This window comes from Mus caroli, unplaced genomic scaffold (assembly GCF_978045245.1).
Source record: "Mus caroli unplaced genomic scaffold, Mus_caroli_1 scaffold_13, whole genome shotgun sequence".
NCBI classification, from domain to species: Eukaryota; Metazoa; Chordata; class Mammalia; order Rodentia; family Muridae; genus Mus; species Mus caroli.
Window position 1 is genome coordinate 24,416,743 of NW_028227268.1, and position 21,101 is coordinate 24,437,843.

Consider the following 21,101-nt stretch of genomic DNA (forward strand, 5'->3'; position numbering starts at 1 on the left):
GGGACCAAACTTGGCTATAGACAGAAAATCTTGTGTATTCTATGGATGCATCACCTGGCAATTTAAAAACAAACAAACAAAAACCTATGCTCCACAGGGAAGGGTAGAGTAGAAGGTGGGACATCCAGGAGGCAGAAAGAATTCTGGGATAGAGTGAGGAGTGGGAAGATTTGTCCAGGGAAAAATTGAGAAGTCGGACACATGGTACTTGAGCACAGGTAATCGACTACATGGCAGAATATAGATTAGAACAAATGGGTTAATTTAAGTTACCATCTAGGGCTGGGGAGATGGCCCAACGGTTAACTTACCATCTAGTAAGAGAAGGCCTAGCTATATGACCAAGGTATTTGTAAGTAAATTTTGAGTTTTGGTCTTAATTCTGGAAGTGTGGGGCTGGGAGGAAGACCCAGACTCTAATGTCTACATTTGTATTCAGAGAGTACAAAGCCAGTCATGAGGCTCAAGAACCTGTCACACACACACACCGGACACACAGACTCACACACACAGACTCACACACACAGACTCACACACACACACACACACACACACACACACACACACACGCGCGCGCGCGCGCGCGCGCGCGCACGGAAAGAAGCCAGTCAATGGTGGCATACACTTTTAATCCCTGCACTTGGAGGCAGAGGCAGTCAGATCTCTTGAGTTTGAGGCCAGCCTGATCTACAGATCCAGTTCCACCAGGGCTATGAAGAAAAACCCTATCTCAAAAAACAAAAACAGAAAAGGATAAAAGAAATAATTAAAAGGAACATGCAGTATTTATCACACTGCCCTCTTACCATTATTTAAACAGAAAACATTTGAAACAAAAATTTTAACTTACTTTGGGAGTACCCGTATTTTGCCTGCTTGTGTGTCTGTGTACCACGCTGTGCACGTGGAGACTAGGGACAACCTTAGCATTCTTCCTATGACATAATCCACCTTTTGAGGAGGGCTGGAGAGGGCTGGAGAGGGTCTCTTACTGGCCTGGAACTTTTGATAACCAGCAATCAAGTTCCAGAGATCTGCCTTTCCCTGCCTCCCCAGTGATGACACCACATGCGCGCCACATGCCGGCTTTCTTATGTGGATTCTCTGGATCTGAGGGCCTTGTGTTTGCAAGGCAAGCACTTTACCAAGGGAGAGGTTCTCAGCCTTCCTTAGCTGTGACCCTCTAGTAAAAGTCCTCATGTTTTGCTCACCCCCAATCATGAAGTTATTTTGTTGCTATCTGTCTTAATTAGGGTTTTACTGCTGTAAAAGACAATATGATCAAGGGAACTATTATAAAGGCAAACACTACTTGGGGCTAGGTTACAGTTTCAGAGAGAGGTTCAGTCCATTATCGTCATGGTGGGAAGCATGGTAGCATGCAGGGAGACACAGTGCCAGAGGAGGCAAGAGTTCTACATCTTGATCTGAAGGCAGCCACGAGGAAGATCTGGAATTCCTTTCTGGGTGGAGCTTGAGCATAGGAGACCTCAAAGCCTACCTACATAGTGATGCCCTTCCTCCAGCAAGGCCACACCTCCTAATAGTGCCACTCCCTATGACCAAGCTTTGAAACACAGGAATCCATGGGAGCCAAATCTATTCAAACCACCACACTACTTCATAACTATAATTTTGATAGTTCTGATCATAATGTAAATATCTGGTATGTGACTCCCAAAGGTGTAGTGACCCACAGGTTGAGAACTGCTGCTTAAGGCGTCACATCTTCACCTTCCCAGCTCCTTATGGGAATTTTAATGGAAGATTTTCATGGGAAAACCTGCATGCTGGTTGTTTGGTTGTTAATGCTGGTGACTGAACCCAGAAGTCTCACATAACTAAACACACACTGTGGCACCAAGCTACCCTCCTGGCTCTTCTACAGTTTTAATCAAGGAAACATGCAATATCCCCGCCTCTCAAGTATCTGCATTATGCAGTATGAAACAGCTGTTCTTGAATAATTTATCCTGACGCTGGAATTTAGCACAAAGGAATATTCTTGTCACACAACAGTAGCCAAGAGTGAAGAGGGTGATATTCAAGATATCAATAATTGATACTTATTTCATTAAATAAAACAATTGCAGCAAATCTTCCTTCCTACATATGACAGGGTAGAAAGTCAACTTCATTTGGATTCTTGAAAGATTCTGAGACGTGACTAAAACACAATCAACACCACCTCGGTCCTCAGGAGAACTGCTTGCGTTTGGCAGGCTACCAGTGTTGTGTGTCAAAACTGGGAAGAATTGTACTCATATAAATATAATAAATAAGTCTTTAAAAAAAAAACTAGGAAGAAACAACCACACACTCTACTCACCCTAGATGGGGACCCCACAACAGACCAAAGTATGGAGAGCACCAGAGGCCAGCTTGGTGAACCAGTGAGCTTTATTATGGTTACTTAAAGGAGCAGAAATGACTCAAAGACAGCTGCATCAGCAAAGCCCTCCAACCCTGGTGACAGCTCACAGACCCTGGGAATCCGAAGCACACTGCACAGCCTGCAGGCAGCTCAACAGGTTGGAGACTGTCCTTTCCAGGAGCCTCAGTTGGTCTGAATCTCTTCCAGGCAGCTATGCTGGTTTCTGCTGCTTCTAGACAGCTGGTGCAGTCTCAGAGTGTGGTCTTTGTGGCTTGTCTTGTCTGAGAAGGATTCTTAACTGTTCCTGTTTACTCTGGCAGGGCAGGGCCTAGTGAATCTGGTCAGTTTCAGGGACTTCCCCTGAAGCTATTTTGAGTTGCCTCCCTTCCTGGTTAAGAACCTTCCTGAAGGATAGAAATTTTTTTGGGGGGGGGAGGGGTGTTTTGTTTTTGTTGTTTTGTTTTGTTTTTTTGTTTCTTCGAGACAGGGTTTCTCTGTGTAGCCCTGGCTGTCCTAGAACTCGCTATGTAGACCAAGCTGGCCTCAAACTCAGAAATCCACCTGCCTCTGCCTCCCAAGTGCTGGGTGGGATTAAAGGCATGTGCCACCACCGCCCAACTCATAAAATAATTTTTTAAAAAAATTTGATGTTGCCTTCCAAAGGTCCACAACCTAACAGGACACCAAGACTGATACATAAGAACCACAGGTCAAGGGCATATTGAAGGGGCTCTGGGAAGCCTTGACTTCTCTCCGGTCCCCTCTGCCTTGCTAACAACTGTTAAATTATATTCCTAATGCTAGCCACCAAGTTCTAGTCTCTCTCTTTTTTAAAAAAGATTTGTTTATTATATTTAAGTACACCCTAGCTATCTTCAGACACACCAGAAGAGGACATCCTATCTCAATTCAGATGGTTGGGAGCCACCATGTGGTTGCTGGGATTTGAACCTGCCAGAAGAGCACTCAGTGTTCTTAACTGCTGAGCCATCTCTCCAGTCCCGTGGGTCTAGTCTCTTATTTGGCCATTTCCTCCTCCTCAGGCTGATTAGCACAGTCCAGCTATCAAAGCATTAAAGTCCAGCAATCCAAAGCCCCCTTTGGTTCACCTCGTTAATATGCCCAATCAAAATATTCCTGCATCCTACCCGATTCTAACACAACGCTCCCCCTTTTTCTCGTCTTAAAAACTACGCCTACATGGTCATTTGCCTGAGTCAGGAAGCTGCCACTTTAACTTCTTCCCCGATTAATAAAGGCTCTCTCTGTAAAAGGCAAGTGTTTGAGAGTGCCTAATCCTCATCCATAGCTCAGGATTGGGAGTGTGTGTGTGTGTGTGGGGGGGGGGTGTCTCCTTCACAGAAAAATAAAGTCCCCAAAGAGAAGCACCAGCACAGAGGGCAGGCACTTGGTAGAAGAATATATCTCATTACAGAGATTTGAAAAAGTTTGTAACTTTTTTGTGCCACCACTGCCCGGCTTATTCATGAAATTTAATACATGAAGAAATACTTGAAGCTGGCTATTTTAGACTTCATTGGCTAATTGTTTGTGTGTTGTTATTTTGACTTCAGGACCTTCCATATATTAGGCAAGCACTATACCACTGAGCTATATTAACACTGAAGGGCCTCTGGATGGCCTAAGCAAGGCCAGCACCACTATGACAGGCCTTTCCCTTCTTCCCCATTCCCTCTGCCTTGCTAAAACCCATTACTTTTTTGTTTGTTTGTTTTTCAAGACAGGGTTTCTCTGTGTAGCCTTGGCTGTTCTAGAACTCACTTTGTAGACCAGGCTGGCCTCAAACTCAGAAATCCACCTGCCTCTGCCTCCCGAGTGCTGGGATTAAAGATGTGAGCCACCACGCCTGGCCTCCATTACTTTCCTAAAGCTAAGGTCTATCCCCTTATTTGTCTACCTCCTCCTCCTGAGACTCACTACCAAGGTCCAGCTATCAAAAGACCGCCTTGGCTCACCTAACGAACATGCCCAATTAAAATGCAATACTTCACCCTAACCTGGGTTTTCCCTTTCCCCTTTATAAACTGCCATTTCCCTATGGCCATGTCTGTCTCCTCTCTATCCAGAGGCATGTTGTCCTACACCCCACCACCACACAAATATACTTTCCCCTTTCCCTTGTCCCCTTCTCCCTCCTCCTGTCTTTGTCTCTTATTCCTTGCCCTTTGCCCTCTGGGGCAGATAAATCCCCTTTGTGCCTAGAAGCTGGCTTGGGGTGTCTGGTGCCGATACTAGTCCCTTCAAGCCTTCTCTTTTTTTACTTTTTATTTGAGACAGGGTCTTATCAACTTCCTCAGACTGGCCTTGAGCTCACCCCGTGTCTTCAAGGAAGGCCTTGAACTTGTGATCCTCCTGCCTCTGCCTCCCAAGTAGTTGGAATGGCAGGTTTGCACCCAAGCCTTCCTTCAGCTATTATTTCATCTGCTGTTTGAGTACAAGAATTAAGGTACAGGATAAGGAAGGCAGGGGGCAGGTAGTACTGAAGCGTCTGTCCTAATTTAGGAAATGAGAGATGCGAGACAGGTCATCTCAAGGTTACAGCACCACTTGGGGAAGTAAGTATGGCTACAGAAAAAGTCATGTAGAGTGTGGGTTTTTTTGCTTTTTTGGGGGTAGGGTGGGGGTTTGAACCTGGGACCTCACATCTGCTAAGTACATACTAATGCTAATGCTTCCAACATCTAGGAGGTACAGATTTCCAAAAGAAATCTGGAGGAAGATTTAGAAGAGGGAAGTCAGGACTTTGAGGATGCTAGGGGTGGAAACTAGGCTCCAGTGTGTTCTAGGCAAGCATTCTACCGCTAGGCTACTCCAACCCAGGGAAGTCAGGGTATCTGTTATCTACTTTAACTGGTTGGTTGGTTTTCTTGTGTTTCTATGTGGATAGGTGTTTTTCCTGAATATATAGGCCAGTGTACCTGAGGGGTCTAGAAGGCCTGGACTACAAGAGACCCAGTCTCAAATAATATGATTCATTCTCTGTTATATCTTTAAGGCCTCCCAGACACCCTGCCCCACTGCAGGCTTCCATCTGAATCAAGCCCTGCATACTGGATCATGATTTTTGTAATCCCAGCACTGTAACTGGCTCATGCAAGAGTCAGAGGTTTAGGCTAGCCTAGCACTACCCAACAAGACCTTGTCTCAAAGAAAAAGACACAGGATCTGTAAATAAATGAGAATTTAATATTAAGGGCTTTTGGGGTGGGGTGGTTGAACAAGATTCTCAAGTAGCTTAGGCTGGTTTAGCCTCCTGCCTCCATCTTAGGGAAATGCCATCACACCAGGCATGTAACAACTTTTTAATGAAAAGCTCTTGTGACAGATCCTGTTGGCCCAGGGGAAGAGTGAATCGGAAACTGCCTTAAAACTGAGCGTGGGGCTGGAGAGATGGCTCAGCGGTTAAGAGCATTGACTGCTCTTCCAGAGGTCCTGAGTTCAATTCCCAGCACCCACATGGTGGCTTACAACCATCTGTGATGAGAACTGATGCCCTCTTCTGGGGTGTCTGAAGACAGCTACAGTGGGGGACTCCTAAACATAAAGTACATAAAATCATTTTTTAAAACCCGAGTGTAAAAAAACGTTGTGGAGCGTATGACTCCTCCAAGTTTGAGATCTCCATTTACAGCCTCCCCACTTACCCCACCTTAAGAGCTTCCGTTTCTCCCGTTCAGCAACTTGGTGTCTAAAATGGAGGTAGCACGGGCTTTAAGGGCCTCACTCCGAATAACATCCCTGAACAGGAGGGCACCATGGGAGCCTCTGCTTAGTATTCACGAAGGGGCGTGGCCTCCTTGGGGGCGTTTCCCGAGAAGGTTCTGGGTATTCATAAGGGAAAGACTGAAGAGCCGAGGTTTCTTTCTATTCGCGAGGGGGTGGGGCCTCGTGGGCTCCTGGGAGTGCTCCGAGCGATTCAAGAGAGGAGGCAAAAGAGCTGAGGCTCCGGGCGTCTCGTCCTTTCCAGAGAGGGTGAGAGGCTCCGCCCGCAGGGGGGCTCCTGGGAGAGCTCTGAATATTCATGAGGGGAGGGGCAGAGGCGAGGCTGCTCGATATTCATGAGGGGGCGGAGCCTCCTCCCGCTGGGGCTCCTGGGAGAATTCTAAAATCTACTTGAGTCGACGGGGGCGCCCGAGAGCTGAGGACACAGCTCCGGGGCGGAGCGGAGAGAGCGGAGCAGGATCCGCCCCCATTATCTGGCGGGAAAAGCCTGAGGAGATTTTTTTTTTTAATTTTTAATTTTTAATTTTTATTTTTAAGTATTTGTGAAATCTGAGGATGGTGGGACGAGACGACTAAATCCCACTTTCCTGTGATACTGTAGCCGGAAAAACTGTCGAAATCTGTGGTAACTAGTGTTTTATCTTCCCCAGTACTTCCCGGTAGAAATAATTGCGTGTTTGTCAGCAGGTCCTATTTGATTTTTATGCGGGCCAATTTCTGCTCTGGTTCCCTAGGTGACCTCTTTGGCGGTGTTGAGCGCTGGCAAAGGAACGTTAAGACAAAGCGCGGTGACTTGCTGGGGTGTTTTTTCCCCTCCGGAAGGGGGTGTGGGGGCAGGGACGAGGTCGGCGCCCTTAGACCCGCCCGGTTCTCGGTGCGTGGGCGGGGCAGTGCTGCCTGTCACCCGGCTCCTCGGAGGCCGAGGCAGGAGGCTCGAGAGTTCCACGCCCGCCGGGGATCCACAAGGGAAAAACTGTATCCCATTGTCACAGGGCTTGTGCGCTTCGTACCTTCAGGCTAAGGGGAAAGCAGGAAGCGTTTGGTAGGAAATAGGTACTGTTTCCACAAAATCCTGCGCTCCTCCACCCCTAAGATAGGTCTGAGGGAGGAAAGGGAGACTTAAAATTGTTTTGGTTGGGTTTTTGTTGATGTTGGGGTTTTGTTTTCTTTTGTTTTGTTGGCTTTTTTTTGTTTGTTAGTTTGTTTCCACGACAGTGTTTCTTTGTGAAACCACCCCAGCTGTTGTGGGACTTGCACTGTTAGACTCCCACAGACCAGGGTGACCTCGAACTCAGCCTTTGTCTCCCTTGTGCTGGGACTATAGCTGTTCGCCAGTTTAATCTAAGTTTGTTTGGTTTGTTTGTTTGTTTGTTTTGTTTTGTTTTTGTTTTGTTTTTCGAGACAGGGTTTCTCTGTGTAGCCCTGGCTGTCCTGGAACTCACTTTGTAGACCAGGCTGGCCTCGAACTCAGAAATCCGCCTGCCTCTGCCTCCCCAGTGCTGGGATTAAAGGTGTGCGCCACCACGCCCAGCTTAGTCTAAGTTTTGAAATAACTGGGATCAGGCTTTTTTTTTTTTTTTCCTCTCAGAGATTTAAGTGAAAAATTATACATACACGTTATGTCTATACCCTTAGGTAATAAAGACCCCTGGGAGGAGGTTGTTTAGCCCCACCCTAGTCTGACTAGGATGGAAGCTTCTGGAAGAAGAGGCAAATTTATGTTTTATTATAGTAAAAATACTTGAAAATTCTGTAGTAAGCATGGCAGTGGTATTGCACGCCCTTAATCTCAACACTTGGTAGGCAGAGGCAGGTGGATCTGTGAGTTCGAGGCCAGCTTGGTCTACTGAGTGTGTCCCAGGACAGCCAGCATTATTACACAGAGAAAATAAGAAAAAAAAAAAAAGTAAGAAAGAAAGAGAACGAAAGAAAAATTAAAATTAAAAACAACCTTTTTATTCAATTCTGATTGAATTTTTCCACTTGGAATTACATGCGGATACTAAAATACATATTCTTGTAGAAATAGATGTATTGGCATAGAATTAAATTGTAACAAGATTACAAATAGTATGAATCCTTACCTTTTTGTCGAAAATAAATACATAAATACAATTTTCACAGTAATATAAACAAAATACATGAGTGAATTTAGTTTTCTTTCCCTTAGCTGTGTAATAAACATATTGGGTAAATGTAGCCATTTTTACAATTACTAATCTGAAATTTCACTGAAATCTGAAGTAAAGCAAAACTATAGTCATTTTGTTTGGTTGGTTGATTTTTGAGACAAGATTTCTCTGGGTAGTCTTCGGTGTTCTGGAAATAGTTTTGTAGATCAGGCTAGCTTCAGACCCAGAGATCTACCTGCCTCTGCCTCCCACCACCACCTTGCTTCACAATTTTTTTTTTTTTTTTATCCGAGACGGGGTTTCTCTGTATAGCCCTGGCTGTCCTGGAACTCACTTTGTAGACCAGGCTGGCCTCGAACTCAGAAATCCGCCTGCCTCTGCCTCCCGAGTGCTGGGATTAAAGGCGTGTGCCACCACGCCCAGGTACTTCACAATTATTTTAATGAAGGTTCAGATTATGTTTTTTTTTAAAGATTTATTTTATTTTATGAGTACACTGTAGCTGTCTTCAGACACACCAGAAGAAGGCATCCGACTCCATTACAGATGGTTGTGAGCTCTCATGTGGTTGCTGGGATTTGAACTCAGGACCCCTGGAAGAGCAGTCAGTGCTCCCAACTGTTGAGCCATCTCTCCAGCCCCCAGATTATGTTTTTTAACTGAGAAATAGTTTGTATGTTTTCAAATGTGTAACAGCTCAGGACAGCCAAGACTACACAGAGAAACCTTGTCTGGACAAAAAAGAAAAAGTGTAACAATTTTGACTTGTAAACTAAGATGTAACATTACAAGATAGATAAGTATCAATGTGGTTTATAAGTTACTTTGTATAGAAAAGAAAAACAATATTTTTCTCAGCTATATTGTAACTCTTTGATGGACTGTCTTAGTTGTTGCTTCCCATTCCTTTAGAGACCTTAGATTGGAGTTCCAAAACAAAATGTACGGTTTTCTAACTAGAAGAACAGAGTTTAGTATAAGCAAATAATCAATGATTTTAATATCATATTTAACAAATTCCCTTTAGGAAATGACTGTAAAATCAAGCCCTGTAAGCCCTTACTAAGACTTATCTGTAACTGTTATTAACAAAAACTGGAAAGGAATTGTATTATTCACCTCTTACTCGACAGTATAAATTTATTTTAAGTGAGATGCAATGATAATATACCTTTAATCCCAGTACTTCGAAGACTGAAGCAGTACCCACATAGTTAAGCTCTTTCCCCAAATCTCCTACAAAATAATTTGATGTGAATAGAAATTTCCAAAACTTCAATGTCACTGCTTATTATTCCGCACACAACTAGCAATAGGATTATTACCAGTTTTAATTTATTATATTCAGGTGATACATTTAAATCTATTAGATTGGATTAGGTGGTACAATTAAATTGCTCTAAAATTAAAATGTTTGTTTTTACTGTTTGGGTGTTTTGTTTTATTTGGTTTGGTTTGATTTGGGTTTTTTGGGAGTTTTTTTGGTTTGGTTGGTTGGTTGGTTGGTTTTTTGAGACAGGGTTACTCTGCTGTCCTGGAACTCACTCTGTAGACCAGGCTAAGCTTGAACACAGAAATCTGCCTGCCTCTGCCTCCCAACCACTGCCCAGCTGTTTTTACTTAGTTTGTAACAGAAGCTTATCTGTATCTAGTTTGTTTGTTTGTTTGGGTTTTTTTTTTTTTTCCGAGACAGGGTTTCTTTTTTGTTTGTTTGTTTCTCTTTCTTTTTTTTTTTTTTTTTTTTGAGACAGGGTTTCACTGTATAGCCCTGGATGTCCTGGAACTCACTTTGTAGATCAGGCTGGCCTGCAACTCAGAAATCCTCCTGTCTCTACCTCCCACGTGCTGGGAGGTATCTAGTTTTAATGAAATAAAAATTTTTTTTAATTCTTACATATATTTAAAGCCATATTAATACTCTAATTTTAAAAAAGATTTTTAAGATTTATTTATTATTATTCATAAGTACACTGTAGCTGTCTTTTTTTTTTTTGTTTGTTTTGTTTTGTTTTTTGAGACAGGATTTCTCTGTATAGCCCTGTCTGTCTTGGAACTCACTCTGTAGACCCGTCTGGCCTCGAACTCCGAAATCCACCTGCCTCTGCCTCCAAAGTGCTGGGATTAAAGGCATATGACACCACCGCCTGGCTGTAGCTGTCTTCAGATGCACCAGAAGAGGGGGTCATATCTCATTACGGGTGGTTGTAAGCCACTCTGTGGTTGCTGGGATTTGAACTAGGACCTCACAAGAGCAGTCAGTGCTCTTACCCGCTGAGCCATCTCATCAGCCCCAATACTCTAATTTTTTAATCTATAAAAATTGTAAAAGTAAACCAGACCTGATGGTACATGCCTTTAATCCCAACACTCAGGAGGCAAAGGCAGGTAGATCTCTGTGAGCTCCACAACAGCCTGATCTACACAGAGAGTTCCAGAAAACCAGACCTAAGTACAGAGACCCTGTCTCACAAAAAAAAAAAAAAAAAAAAAAAAAAGCAGTAACTGAAATATACTGATGACAGATGTATATTACAAGGATTTGTTTGTCCTTTTAATCTTGTAGGACTGTGATTAAACCCCAGGGACTCAAGGGTATTCAGCATATTTTATGCTGCAATAGGCAATAGCTTTTTTTTTTTTTCTCTTTCCTCCCCCACCATGTTCCTCATCCTTACAAAAATTCATACTGGACAGTGAATTCAGGTTGCAAAAGGATTTATTTTGGCAGTAGTCTATTAGTTTGCGCACAAGTTAAACTGTATTGAATCTTTTATGTTTTTCCTATTTTGCTTTTTTCTTTTCTTAGAATATATTTCATGCAATTACATGTTTGATTTCTTTTTGGTTTGTTAGATTTTCACACAGGGTCTCAACAACCCTGCCTGGCTGTGAACTTGTAATCCTTCTGCCTCCAACACTGGCATTTGCTTCCACACCTAATTTTAAATGTTTTAATTTCTTACTAAAAGTCTTATTCTAAGAATAGATAGGATGCCAAAAGGTGTTGAGGATTTAAAAGTTTTTCAGATAATGCTGAGATGGATAAAGAGACTCTACTGATGGGTGTGCCATAATTGGACATTATAATAAATATTTTGTAACATAGAAAGACAGGTGTTACCCATCAAAATGTACACTTGTGGGCTAGGGCTATATCTCACTTTGTAGAGTGCTTTCTGCCATGCTCCAGGCCCTGGACTTGATGAGAAAAACAAGATGGGAAAAAGAACAGAAAATGTGACTCTTAATTTAAAAAGAAACAACTTCATGAACTTAATTTTCTTTCTTTGTACCCTGTGCTTTATTTTCCTAACCAGGATAAATTCATGGGATAAGAGAAGATGGCGTCTAGAGTAAATACCAGTTTCACTTTGATACCCAAGCAAAAATCTAGACGTTCTAATCATCACTCCAGCTATTTTTGCAACACCCTTGATTCGGATCCTCAACTCTTATCTACACTTGGAAATTTTAAAGTCTTACCATTGGAAATATTACACATAATTTTAAGATACTTGTCAGGTGAGGTTTGAGACCTAAAAGTAGATTATATAAGATAGTAGGCTATTATAATTTTCCCCAAGTATTATCTTGTTCTCTTTATTTTGTCTGTGTTAATAATAACATTTATTTTGAGTTTCTTTTTTTTTTTCTTTAAAGATTTATTCATTTATATGAATACACTGTAGCTTTCTTTCACCCACCAAAAGAGGGCATCAGATCCCATCATAGATGGTTGTGAGCCACCGTGTGGTTGCTGGGAATTGAACTTGGGACCTCTGGAAGAGCAGTCAGCACCCTTGACCATCTCTCCAGCCCCCTTGAGTTTATTTTCTAAGGGTCTACCAACGGCTCCTCTTTTAGCTAAAATTAAATGTAAAATTCTATTCACTTTCCCTCTTCCTCTGCCTCTTTCCTCTCTCTGTGTCTTTATTCAACAGAAACATTTATTTAGTAGACTACAAGAGGCAGCAGGCTTGGCAACTCCATGAACACTGCCCACCATAATGTTCACATTTTGTAAAGATACTGTAGGCTGGATTCAGCACATACCTGAAGTTCAGAACCAAGGAGCTAAGGCAAGATTACAAATATCAGGCCAGCCTGGGCTATATAACAAGATCTTATTTAAAAAACAAAACAAACCACCCAAAAACAAAAACAAACAAACAAAAAAAAACCTTGTATAGTGGCACAGGCCTTTAAATCCAGCACTTGGGAGGTAGAAGCAGGTAGATCTCTTGAGTCCTATGCAAGCATGGTATACAGAATGAGTTCAAGGATCGCCAGGGCTACACAGGGAAAACAAAAACAAAAAAATTACCAAAACCCCCAAAAATACTACCACCTCTAAATTATCTGAACAGTAATAAAATGATAGCTTATTATTTTGCAATACTTATTACACAATATTTTACAATATTAGTTTTTAATTATTAAGAACTAGATTTAAAACAATATTAAGATTTTTTTTTGTTTGTTTGTTTTTTTGTTTTTCGAGACAGGGTTTCTCTGTGTAGCCCTGGCTGTCCTGGCACTCACTTTGTAGACCAGACTCAGAAATCCACCTGCCTCTGCTTCCCGAGTGCTGGGATTAAAGGCGTGCGCCACCACGCCCGGCTAAGATTTTTTTTAAAGCAGTGGGCATATTTACCATTTTTTTGTTTTTTGAAACAGGCTCTTTCTTATAGCCCAGGCTGTCCTGGAACTTACTCTACAGCTCAGACTGGCTTCAAACACCTGGCAATTTGCCTCCTTAGCATCCCAAGTGCTGTCACTAGGTGTATTATTAAGTTAGTTTACAAGTTAATATACTGTACGAATCATGATGCTTTCTTTTAAGTAATTTGTATTATTGTGAGTTAACTTTAGTTGATAAAATTTGCTAACAGTGATTTAAATAATTTGTACTCATATATATATACATTTATTTCTTTTTGATAGTGAAAGATATTGGCATGTTAAGTATGGTGTCTAAAACAGTCAGCCAGCACATAATTAATTATATCTCAACCTCATCTGGAAGTAGGAGACTTTTACTACAGAACTTTCATGACCTTGATCTGCCTGGCACAAAAGAAGAGACTGCTCTACTGGAGCACTACAGAGCTCTAGGTAATTTATGAAATGCACACTGTAACAAAGAGTATTGATAGCTGTATTTTATTATATAATTATTATATAATTCTCTAAAGCTAGTGGCTTATAGAGAAACAGTCTTGTTTCCTGGAAATTTTCCTTTTTTCTATAATATTTTTATTTTCAGTGTAAAGACCTTAACAGTAATCCTACGTATTTTAAAGATGAAAGCTGAACAAGGTGGCTCACACTTGTAACTCTAGCATTTGAAAAAACCAAAACCAGAGAATCACACTTTGAGCCCAGCTTGCACCCCATAGTGAGTTCTTGAGTTCCAGGTCAGCCTGAAGAAAGGCATGAGACTCTTCTCAAAACACCTTTATAGGATTGAGAGTGCAGCTCAATAGGTTGAGTGTTGCCTAGCAACAAATTGCTGTGTTTCATCCCTAGCAACCCATAAACTGGGTGTTTGTGACACTTGCCAGTTGTCCCAGTACTTAGGAAGTAGAGGCAGGAGGATCACAAGTTCGCAGTCATAATGGCCATAAACACCATCTTGAAACCTTGTCTGGGGGGGAAGGGGCAGATACCTAGCCCTAACTAGTTAAATTATCTTTAATATAAAGTGCCTGTCCTAATGAGTACACAAAGATACAGTGTTTAGGTAGTATAGCTTAGGGAATTGATGTCTTTTCTCTGTGTTTTGCCTCTGTTCCTTGTGACTTAGAGAGGTTTTGGTTGTTGGTTGGTTTTTTGTTTTGGTTTGGGGGTTTTGTTTTGTTTGTGTTTTGTTTTTGTTTTTGTTTTTGTTTGAGACAGGATTTCTCTGTTGCTTGGCTGTCTTGAAACTGTAGACCAGGCTGGCCTTGAATTCACAAAGGTCTGCCTGCCTTTGTCTCCTGATTGCTAGGATTAAAAGCATGCATCACCATATCCAGCTAAATTTTATTCTGTACTTATATTCCTTTACAGACATAATCTAGTTCTTAAATGTATACATTAAACATACTATAGGAAAATCATTATTCTCTTATCAGAATCTGTGATTTTCTTTTTTATTTTTATGTATGTATGTATGTATTTATTTTTGGTTTTTTTCAAGACAGGGTTTTCTGTATAGCCCTGGCTGTCCTGGAACTCACTTTGTATACCAGGCTGGCCTTGAACTCAGAAATCTGCCTGCCTCTGCCTCCCGAGTGCTGGAATTAAAGGTGTTCGCCACCACTGCCTGGCTTGATTTTCTTTTTTAAGTACTCTACACATTTACTCACAAATAATTATGCTGTAACTAAGTTGACCTTATCAAAGGAAATGCTGTAGTATTTTTCTTTCCTTTTTAAAAAATTTATTTATTTTATATGAGTACACTATTGCTATTGTCAGACACACCAGAAGAGGGCATTGTATTCCATTACAGATGGTTGTGAGCCACCATGTGTTTGCTGGGAATTGAACTCAGGACCTCTGGGAGAGCAGTCAGTGCTCTTAACTGCTGAGCCATCTCTCCAGCCCCATTTTTCTTCCCTTGATATAAAATAATTTGTATCTCTTACTTCACTCATTGATTTCATTTTCCCTATAGTGCAGAAATAAAATTCTAATTTCAGTTTGACTAATGATACCCATTTAACTATGAAGGTAAAATATAATTAACCAAAACGTGACAATAAAACCAAATATCAGGATGTTGTTGGGAAATAAAGATGAAGTAAGTTGAGTGAGTCTTGCCTTTTAGAATACAGGAGTGCATTTACAGACACTACAGGAAAATCATTATTCTCTTATCAGAATCTGTGATTTTCTTTTTTAAGTACTCTATACATTTACTAACAAATTATTATGCTGTAACTAAGTTGATCTTATCAAAGGAAATGCTATATCATTTTTCTTCCCTTTTTAAAAAAATATTTATAAGCCAGGCATGGTGGCACACGCCTGTAATCCCAGCACTTGGGAGCAGAGGCAGGCGGATTTCTGAGTTCAAGGCCAGCCTGAACACAGAGTGAGAAAGTGAGTTCCAGGACAACCAGGGCTATACAGAGAAACCCTGTCTCAAAAACCAAAACAAACAAAAGATCTAGGTTCAATCTCTAATAGCACAAAAAGAGGAAAGGAAAGGAAAGGAAAGGAAGGGAAAGGAAAGGAAAGGAAAGGAAAGGAAAGGAAAAAGGAAAGAGAGGAAAGGAAAGGAAAGGAAAGGAAAGGAAAGGAAAAAGGAAAGAGAGGAAAGGAAAGGAAAGGAAAAAGGAAAGAGAGGAAAGGAAAGGAAAGGAAAAAGGAAAGAGAGGAAAGGAAAGGAAAGGAAAAAGGAAAGAGAGGAAAGGAAAGGAAAGGAAAAAGGAAAGAAAGGAAAGGAAAGGAAAAAGGAAAGAGAGGAAAGGAAAGGAAAAAGGAAAGAGAGGAAAGGAAAGGAAAGGAAAAAGGAAAGAGAGGAAAGGAAAGGAAAAAGGAAAGAGAGGAAAGGAAAAAGGAAAGAGAGGAAAGGAAAGGAAAGGAAAAAGGAAAGAGAGGAAAGGAAAGGAAAGGAAAAAGGAAAGAGAGGAAAGGAAAGGAAAGAAAGGAAAGGAAAAAGGAAAGGAAAGGAAAGAGAGGAAAGGAAAGGAAAGGAAAGGAAAGGAAAGGAAAGGAAAGGAAAGGAAAGGAAAGGAAAGGAAAGAGAGGAAAAGGAGAAAAGAAGGAAGAAAATAGTCTAGGGCTGGAGAAGGAATGAGAGTCCTGACTGTTCTTCTGGAGGGCCTGTGTTTGGTTCCCAGCGTCTTCATGGTTACTTACAGCCCTCTCACGCCAGTTCCAGGGGATTCAACACCCTCTACTGACTGCCTCTGATACATGCAGAGAAAACATATAGATGGATAGATAAATAAATAAATGTTTTTAATTTTTTATTTTGGTTGGTTGGGTTTTGAGACAGTCTTACTGTGTAGCCCTTGCTGTCTTGAAATTAACTCTGTAGACCAGACTGGTCTTCAATTCAGAGATTCACCTCCCACTGCTTCCCAGGTCCTGAGATTAAAGTTGTGCACCACTAACACCTGACTTATAATTTTTTTTAAAGTCTGAATACAGTGTTATTGGTTTCAGTATTTATAAGTAATTTGGTAAATCCTATAATTGAATCTGGTAAGTATTTGATTATTGTCTTTTGGGTTTGCGCTAAAGGATTTTTTTTTTTCTGATCAATTCTCCACTGCTTAGCAAACCTAATTATATTGTCTGTGAATAGAGCCCAGTGGCAGAGTACTTGCCTAGGTTATGGCCCAAGCCTGTTAATCACAGCACTGGAGAAATGAAGGGAGTAGAATGAGAAGTTCAAGGCCATCTCAGTTACATAGTGAGTCTGAGGGCAGCCTGGGCTACAGTCTCAAATAAATAAATAAATAAATAAGGCCCTGGGTTCTATCCTCAATTTCACATTGAAAACAACAACAAAAAAAATGATAATTATATGAGTAATTCAATTTAAAAACTTGATCTTAACACCAAATCTTCAAAATAGGTTTGATTATATATTAGCTTTAATTTTCTAATCAGTGTTTTGTAGACACCTGTTTTATAGTTGGTTTTTTTGGTAAACATTTGACATACTCAGTGTTTTCCCATGCTTTCATTCCCATCTGATCTGTTCCTGTTTTTAGATATTAAAATAACATTTTTCAAAATCTTAACTTTGAACATTATAAATTTTAATTTGCATTTTCTGCTGAATAGAGCAGCAGATGGCCAATGTAGAAAGAATACTGCATCTGACATTATTTTACTTCAAGAACTTAAAAGAAGCTGGTCTCTTTTAACAAAAAGAGTACCTGTGTTTAGAAAAAACAGTCAGCCAAATGCAAGGGTTTTATGGTAAACTGAAACTCTTAAAAATAAGAGATTTGCAGTAGAAAAGACAACCAGTATGCAGTTGTATCTTGCAGTCCCAGCTATGATATAACATGAGACACGATGCCAAGACATGGAAGAAAAAGAACTCAGACTAAAGCCAAACACTGAGAATAACTCCCTATAAGCAAAAATAAGGAGGCTTCATGTTTAAAAATCCAATTCTGGTCATGTGGTACCCAAACATAGCAAATTCTGAAAATAAACTTGGTTCCTATAGATTCTTCAGGATTATATAATCATGTTATTATGTAAGGGCTAAATGTAGAGAAGTGGTGATTATATTATATAAAGAATAAAAACTGGAGAAAGTGATATTCAAGTATATCTTTCCCTACCATATATGTCATTTTCAGTTGAATGCCTTTGTCCTTACAGGAATGTTAGTAATGTATTGCCATTTTAAGAAGACATAATACTTAGGGCAAATAAATCATACATTATAGGTCATTGTCACTGTAGTTCAAAGAACATTTTACTGAAAAATTGGAAAGTTTTTTCTTTCAATGTCATGATACAGAATCCTATACAGTATTGATGTACTAGCCCTATAAAGTAACTCTTGAGAGGCTGGAGGGATGGCTCAGTGGTTAGGAGCCCTTAGTGCTCTTGCAGAGGACTGGGGTTTGTTTCCTAGCACCCACATAGTGGTTCACAACTATCTGTGACTCCAGTTCCAGGTGATCTAAAACTCTGTGTACATAACACATGCTGGCAAAACACTTACACACATAAAGGTTTAATAAAACCTAATGTGTGGTACATATGTTTAATCCCAGTACCCAGAGGCAAAGGCAGGCAGATCTTTATGAGTTGAAGGCTAACCTGGTCTGCATAGCTAGTTCCAGTACAAGCAAGGATACATACAGAAACCCTGTCTCTAAAAGAAAAAAAAAAAAGTTTGAGTTTTGAAGAGAGAGATGGTTATTTAATCCAATCTATATAATTTCTGTAAGCAGAACTGACTTTAACCTCTGAAATTTTAAATAATGACATAAAATATTCCTTTTAGTTTATAATGACATAAAATATTCCTTTTAGTTTTGTTTTTTGAGACAGAGCCTCTGTGTATCCCTGTGTCTTGGAACATAGTATGTAGACTAGTCTGGCCTCAAACTCACAGAGATCCATCTGTCTCTGCCTTCCAAGTACTAGCATTAAAGGCATGCATTGATATTTTTTTCTTTCTTTCTTCTTTTGTTTTTTTGAGACACTTTTTTTATAGCCTTGGCTGTACTGAAACAACTAGCTCTGTAGAACAGGCTGGCCTCAAACTCAGAGTTCTGCCTGCCTCTGCCTCCCAAGTGATAGGATTTATTTAAAGGTGTGAGTCACCACACCCAGCTAAATTTTTCTATTTTGAGAAAGAAAAACAATATCTTCCTATTCGTTCCATATATTGCACAGTTTTCATAATGTTTTCCTTTGATGACTTGAGATTAATCCCAAGAGCTACTAGAATGTATTTTCTACAGAGTAAAGATAAAGTTTCCCTAATATATCTTTATGCCTTATAATTTTATCTTTTTAAATCACTCTGACATGTGTCCTATATTATTTATACCACAAGTTTTTGGCTTTTGCTAAAGCCAGATGGACATCAGCACCACTTGATGACTGCCATGCAGTGTATGTTGTTTTTATTGTTCCCCCCAAATATTTGTGTAAAGACTGTATCATAGTCTACAGTGGTGTGACATACTTAATTTTTAAGGACTGTTGTACTATGCTGTTGGTAAGTTTAACTTTCATTGTCACTTTTTCTTATGTCTCTTTCCTTTCTCAGGTCTACTATTTAAAAGATGCACCTTGCTGCTTCCCACCAAGGAAAGACTGAAGTACATTCACAAGATACTCTCAGAAGTAAGGTCACACACCAGAATTAGTTCACAATCTCGATTTCCAGCAAAGATAACGTTTCACTAGTGTCATATATTCTTTATAGGCCTATCTTTTCAGATTTATGTATGTGTGAATGGTTTGCCTGTGTGTGTGCATATGTATCATATGTGCCCAGTGGCCATGGAAGCCAAAATAAGGCATCAGATCCCCTGGAACTGGATCTGCAGGCAGTTGTGAGCCACTATATGGATGCTGGAAGTCAAACCTGGATCCTCTATAAGAATAGCAAGTGCCCTTAACTGCTGAGTCATCTCTCCAACCCCAAACCTATCTTTTTTTTTTTTTTTTTTTTTTTTTTTTTTGGTTTTTTTGAGACAGGGTTTCTCTGTATAGCCCTGGCTTTCCTGGAACTCACTTTGTAGACCAGGCTGGCCTCGAACTCAGAAATCTGCCTGCCTCTGCCTCCCAAGTGCTGGAATTAAAGGTGTGCACCACCACGCCCAGCCCAAACCTATCTTTTAAAGACAGGATTTATTTTATTTTTCAGTTGTGTGCATGTGTATGTTTCTGTTTGTGGGTGCCCATTGAAACCAAAAGATGTCAGATGCTCTGAAGTTGTAGGTGGTTGTGAACCACCTGATGTGGGTACTAGGATCCAACTCCTATTCCCTGAAGGAAAAGCAGGCTCTCTTAACCACTAAAATATCTCTCTAACTCCTAAACATATATATATTTTTTAAAGACAGTGCTTCTCTGTGTAGCTTTGGCTGCCTTGGAACAAGCTCTAGACTGGGATGGCTCAGATCCACCTGTGTCTGCCTCCTAAAAGTGGTGGGATTAAAGGCTGTGCCACCACTGCCCAGCTCCCTAAATCTATAACTAATAAGATTTCATGAATTAGCACCAATAATTGACCAATGATGAGCTAACACTTTACCAATAACTTGGAGATTACATAACATGATGTAATATAGTAATCTCTTTTGTGCACAATTTCAGTTATCCACAACCAACTGGGCCGGGCGTTGTGGCACACGCCTTTAATCCCAGCATTTGGGAGGCAGAGGCAGGCGGATTTCTGAGTTCGAGGCCAGCCTGGTCTACAGAGTGAGTTCCAGGACAGCCAGGGCTACACAGAGAAACCTTGTCTCGAAAAGAAAAAAAAAAAAAAAAAAAAAACAGTAGAGAATTGGGATTTTCGTTTTTACTATTCTGGAAATGGAACCTCTTGTATGCTATATAACAATAACTGAGTTATATCTTCAGGTTGAAAATGTGTGTGTGTGTGTGTGTGTGTGTGTGTCTTTACCTATATGTTCATGTCAGGACCATAAGTTAATGTCTGAAAACTTGTCTACACTTTTGTTGTTGTTAGCCTTGGGGCTAGAGAAGTAGCTCAGCAGTTAAGAGCACTGACTGCTATTCCAAAGGTCTTAAGTTCAATTCCCAGCAACCACATACATGAAAGGAAAGGAAAGGAAAGGAAAGGAAAGGAAAGGAAAGGAAAGGAAAGGAAAGGAAAGGAAAGGAAAGGAAAGGAAAGGAAAGGAAAGGAAAGGGAAGAGAAAAAAAAAAGAAAAAAAAAAGGACTGGCCTCTAGCACAGATATCCAGCTGGGTCTGCCTCTTAAATTCTGGGATTAATGGCATATACCAGCAGACCTGGCTCTCCACATTATTTCTTTTAATAAGATTTATTTTTACGAATATGAATATGTTGCCTGAGTGTGTGTGTATGTATATGTATATACACATACATGTATATAGATTTTTTTAAGATTATTTTATTTATATGAATACACTGTAGCTGTCTTCAGACACACCAGAAGAGGGCATCAGATCTCATTACAGATGGTTGTGAGCCATCACTCTGTGTGTGTGTGTGTGTGTGTGTGTGTGTGTGTGTGTATAATGTACATGTCTGGAAAGTGCTAAAGTCAAATTAAGTCCAAAGAGGTCATAGCTCCCCTGGAACTGGAGCCTGTGGATGTTTGTGAGTCACCATGGGGGTTCTGGGAACTGAGCACAGGTTCTCTATAAAAGTAGCAA

General features: G+C 40.6%; 1 protein-coding gene across 2 annotated transcripts in view; it reads left to right on the forward strand.

The window, feature by feature from the left end:
• Positions 1–6,537: 6,537 nt before the first annotated feature.
• The window catches only part of Fbxo47 (F-box protein 47), a 34,326-nt gene continuing 19,762 nt past the window's right edge, over positions 6,538–21,101 (forward strand). The window contains exons 1-4 of one of the 2 annotated variants that reach the window (XM_021177729.3): positions 6,587–6,743; positions 11,568–11,772; positions 13,195–13,365; positions 18,998–19,074. In XM_021177729.3, coding sequence (XP_021033388.1) covers positions 11,592–11,772; positions 13,195–13,365; positions 18,998–19,074 — 429 coding nt within the window. In that variant the 5' untranslated portion in view covers positions 6,587–6,743; positions 11,568–11,591. Of the gene's footprint in view, positions 6,744–11,567; positions 11,773–13,194; positions 13,366–18,997; positions 19,075–21,101 lie in introns of both variants that reach the window. The other variant, XM_085829585.1, reaches the window with a different exon arrangement.